Raw genomic sequence first — 5329 nt, forward strand, 5'->3', positions numbered from 1 at the left:
CAGTGGTTTGGACTTACATCTATACAGCTATTTAGAAATGCCGTCAATAAAATTAAAATTGCCATGTTGATAGCCAACGTCCGCGACGGATAAGGCACGCTAAGAAGAAGAAGAAGTTGGTATTTCTCTTGAAGTGGAAGCCCTATTCCTGCTTGCGCTCGGTCGTGCTTAGCTTTCCCGCTATGTATCACGATATATTCTGCGTATTTAGGTGTGCCCTGTCATTTTCTCTTCATCTCTCATAACGCACATGTCTTATTTATGCTCCTTCATTTCATGGCATACACCTTGGTCTCTTCCGCTCCATAATGTACGAACCATGTTCCAGCATGCCAGTCTAGTTACAGTACTTTCTCGTCTCCAAAAGCGTTTTTTCTTTTTGATCGCGTGGGTCACAGGCAGAGTAAAATTTTAAAAAATATATTTACACTTTGACACCCTCTACTTCGAAAACGTAACTTTCGGATAAGGCAAATTTTCCTAAAACGCAATATGTTTGCGCAAACAAGGTCAGTGAATTTTGTCACATGTTGAGACCACTCTGTAACAGTGTAGTAATATTTTAACACCATAATTGGATTGATTTAATACCGCACTCACTACATAATTAATCTGAATTTGGAAAATTATCGGTATTAGATACTGTCGAAAAGATGTTAATAATGCGACTTACATACAGAATATTTGCAAATTGTTACTAATAGTAATATTTCATTATGTATGTTAATCACTCCAATTGAAGATGATTAAACTGTTATATTTTAATATTGCATAACGTTAAATACAGTGTAAGACAATAATTGCCGAGTAGAAAGTACTTATGATACATTTACAAAGATTAGTTAACTGGCAGACAAGTATTGATCTCATAAATTAATTGCCGTTGTTTAATTATTAGCTACTTGAACTCCTATTGATACTGTTAAGTCAAGCAACCAGACAATAGATTATTCGAATTACCGGATATTTTAACCAAAAAAATTAATTCCATTATAAACATCTTTTGGTCGCCTATCCTTTAGCCCTAAAAAGATCACTACATGCTATTGTTTTCTAATTAAGTCCTAATAAATGCAATAAAACAAATCTACTAATGTAACGCTATAAACCCATAAACCTGTAAGCTCGTAGACCCGCAGACGGAGATCTAATAAAAGAAATTGAACAATAATCAGTATTCGGTGCTTTAAGGTGTAGTAAGTTCAAATATGAAGTATACTTCTATATTAATATTATTGCTATTATCGAGCTACTTGGTATTGGGCCAAAGAGTGGATATAAAGGACTTTATTGGAGCAATTAGTGAGCATCAGGTTGGTATGAGCTAAAGTGAATAGTATATTGTAAATTATAAGCTTGCAAAACATATGATTTAAATTAAGTTGTATTTTTTATACAGGGTGATTCAAAATTGGCATCATTCCTTTTACGGTGTAACAGGGGTGCACTTGGAGAGTCCGAGAAAAATAATGAAAAATGTTTTTCCAAAGTTATTAACAGTTGAAAATCGAATGTAAACTATGTGTTATTAAGCATTATTTTTAAATGGTTTCATCTTTGATTGGTAGCCTATTGAAATACTTAACCGTTCGTAAAGAAAAATTACGGTCTTTGCTTCAAAGTTTTTTCTACAATTTTTTGATGAGACGTCTAAGCGGCAATGATGCTTTTTGTTATTAACAGATAGTTAACTTAACTTAATAAGTTACTAACAGATAGATAGCCTTTGTCAATAATAGCAATAATTTGTCAAACTGTGACTTACTTTGAATCTACTTACACGAAATGTATATGGATTAGTCATGGGCCACAGTCAACATAGCAGAAGATGAAGAACTTAAAAAAGGTACCTTAGTACGCTCCAGGAGACACTGGAAGATTGGACCCAGGGAGATAGTGAGCGACAATAGATGTTCGGGTTTCAGACACACAGGAATATGTTTTGGAGATAACGATATGTTTTGTAGCAGAGCCTTCCTAGAGTACTTAAAAGCATTGCAAAACAACCGATACTTTCTAAAAGTCTAGGTAACCCTAAAAGGGCTACCTAGACAGACAAACCTACCACGTAAGTAAGATACACAGAACACAATGACACATTAAACCAGTGGTGTACTGAACACCGGTACAAACTAAGCAGGAGTTAATTAACCGAAAACGATAAGCTGCACAATAAGGTGATTACACAGGCACTAACTCGTTTGGAGTTAAAGGCAGAACTGTATGTTTAATTGCATAAACATAGACACCAATTCGAAGTCATGAGGACAGCAAAGAACAATTTCTCGTTGTCAATTTGACCTTTCGAAAAAAGTAGATCCCTACACTCAACTTTTTTTTTTGTTTATCCTTATCTATTTTATCGACACTTTCTCTATTTTTCCATGGTTACCGGAGTTTTTTTACCAGATTTTTACGTAGGTTAATTAGGCAGATTACCTTGAAAAACATTGTTTCCATCCTTCTGATATAGTTTTATGAAAGTTTCTCAGTTTTTAATACATCGTAATTTTGTTAACTATTTTCCTGTACTCCCAAAACACCGCCCGGCAACACCTCCAGGGGAATGACGCCAATTTTGAATCACCCTGTATATTATACGTATTTCTACCAATAACAAATTATTTCAGGAAATTCCCGTTCGAACTGCGCTAACTCCATCCACTAAAGTAGAAGCTCCAATAAAAAGAATTATCGGTGGAGAGATCGCAACTCCTCACGACTATCCATACCAAGTAGCATTATACATATACGTTCAAATTACATTGTATTTTTGCGCTGGTACTTTAATAACTCCTGAATGGGTACTGTCAGCCGCTCATTGCATTAACTAGTAAGTAATAATTGAAAAAATATTATATGCAGTTAGGTTACATTTTAGTGTATTCAATATCTAGCGTTTTCTGTTTCTTCATGACATGTTCTTTCTGGTATGCCTTTGATTGCGGTTTATCGATAAAAAGTAAGACAATTAATTAATCTTCACTCGGGCTTTAAACTTTCGCCTCAACTACAGATTTTTTCTTAAAAAACCTTAACATCAAACTGTCAAAAGACGCATCGCGGCACAAGATACAGTGATTTCGCCGTTGCTGTATATATTGTATACAGCAGATTCCAAAACTTCCCACTATAAAAATAGTACTATACGCAGATGATACGGCCATTCTCACATCGTCTCTCTATGCTCAGGTTGCAAAATCGCGCATTGCACATCACTTGAGTTTATTCACGCCGTATTTCGACAAATGAAAACTTAGAGTGAATCCCAGGAAAACTGAACTTATTATCGTTTCGCGCAAATTCACTAACAGTAAATCCCTGTCGCTACTGATGTTCCAAAATACTTCAATCAAACCAGTACAAGAGGTGAAATACCTGCAATTGAAACTAGACGCCCGACTTCATATCAATAGACACGTTGACTATGCTATACAAAGGACTTTTATGACCCAAATAAAGTTATACCTACTCTCTTCTGGCGCGAAATTCATTTCTATCACCTCAAAACAAACTTCTGCTCTACACCTCCAATATAAGACCCACACTGACCTACGGCTCCCCTATCTGGCACTCAGTCAGTAATTCCATAAGACGGCGTGTTAAAAGGACCCAAAATAGGTTCCTGAGAGGTGTCCTATCGGCTGACAGATACACCAGAATAACCAAACTGCACGAAGCTACAGGGGTAGCCTATGTAGCCAACTATATAGATATATTTTATCATAGCGGAGCGCAAGGCTTTGCCCTCACGCGAAACCTCACACAACTTAGAGCAAACGATCGCCGTACTCATGGTACCCTGTATATTCTTAATTTATGAGGGTTTGACTTTCCATAATTTATGAGGGTTTGTTCCCTAGCAAAATGTGACGAGACACACACACAGACTGCGCTTCTAGTAGGCTGGAAACGTAAAAATGCAACACTACGTGACTGGTCGGATTTGTACTCCCGTGCTCTGGCTGGTGACTGGCGGCTGGTCTTTGCACCGATAAGAGGGAGGGGGCGTGGCCTAGGCCTTTTAGGAAGCGGTCCCACAGCAACCACTGTCATCAAGTATCACCCACTACCACCGACTAAAATTATAGAATCTGCAACGAACGGCCTCACAGCAATTATTCACCCACTTCCACTAGTTTATAATCTCACTTCTTCTAAATCGATGCGCGCATTCACCGCCTTCTACCAAACTACCAGTGGATGGCAGTGGATGACTAGTGAAGCTTTCTGTGAGACCGTTCAATGGGTATCTCATATGTTGGAAATCTGCTTGATGGTCACCGGTCATCACCGGTGGTTCTGTGGGACCGCCGCCTTACTGATGAGACTACCATCGGTTTGCGCCACTGCTAACATTATCAAAATTAAAGGTCGAAGCAAAAGGCGTTCTTGGCTTCCCTTCAGGAAAATCTTTTTTTCTTATTGAATGCCCCTCGAGTAAACGCTAATTCGCCAGTTCAAGATTTTCTCCTGACGTTGTGGTCCGTATTAGGGCTCGGAATTTTTTTAAATCTGATATTCGAATATTCGTTTAGTGGTTTATTCGAATACTCGAATATCTAACGAATATTCAAATAATCGAGTATTCCAATATTCGAGTATTTCTATTCGTATTCGTTAGATATTCGAGTGTTCGTTTTCCGTTCACCGTTTTCCAAGAAGAAAAATCGTTATCTCATATCATTTTTGGCAACTAGCCGCAATGGATAAAAAGGGTCTTTGTCGGCACATTAATTGTAACACCGCGCAAAAGTTGATGACGCGTATCACCAGAACACAGAAACGTAATTTTACATTCATTTGCAGGAGAGTAAATATGATTATTTTCATTTGCTTGTAAATATATGAGTATTTGTTTAAATGCTTGTAGAATATGAATAATTTATTTCATAACTGTATACAAAGTGCATATTAAGATATTTGCACCTTGTGAGTTTGATAATGTTGGTGTATTCGAGTATTCGATTATTCGAGTATTCGAGTATTTGAGTATTCGAATATTCGGATATTTTCTGTAGAGTTTCTGTTTAAAACAATTTATTTTCAAATCAATACAAACAATACATTTTAGTTGTTACCGAACCTTAATTATGACTTATGACTCGTATATCTTAAAACTGACTAAGATTGACTGTATACTATCTGAGACTGACTTCTTATGACTTCTGACCAAATACCTAATTACTAAATGCTCGTTCCTGCTGTGGCTTCTTTTATAATTAATTCATGCTGATCATAGCAGAAACGATACTCGTCTTGTTTTAAATAATATTTGGCATAAGTGACCATATAATTCTACCTATCTAAAGTTAAACGATAAATAAAT

General features: G+C 36.6%; 1 protein-coding gene across 1 annotated transcript in view; it reads left to right on the forward strand.

The window, feature by feature from the left end:
* The first annotated feature begins 1176 nt into the window (after window positions 1–1176).
* The window catches only part of LOC109541273 (brachyurin), a 14771-nt gene continuing 10618 nt past the window's right edge, over window positions 1177–5329 (forward strand). Inside the window, exons 1-2 of the mRNA XM_048666114.1 lie at window positions 1177–1313; window positions 2631–2833. Of these exons, the coding sequence (XP_048522071.1) occupies window positions 1209–1313; window positions 2631–2833 (308 nt within the window). The 5' untranslated portion in view covers window positions 1177–1208. The remainder of the gene's footprint in view (window positions 1314–2630; window positions 2834–5329) is intronic.

The sequence above is a fragment of the Dendroctonus ponderosae genome, unplaced genomic scaffold, assembly GCF_020466585.1.
Source record: "Dendroctonus ponderosae isolate FM_Combo_2020 unplaced genomic scaffold, Dpon_F_20191213v2 Dpon_F_20191213_4, whole genome shotgun sequence".
In the NCBI taxonomy this organism is placed as follows: Eukaryota; Metazoa; Arthropoda; class Insecta; order Coleoptera; family Curculionidae; genus Dendroctonus; species Dendroctonus ponderosae.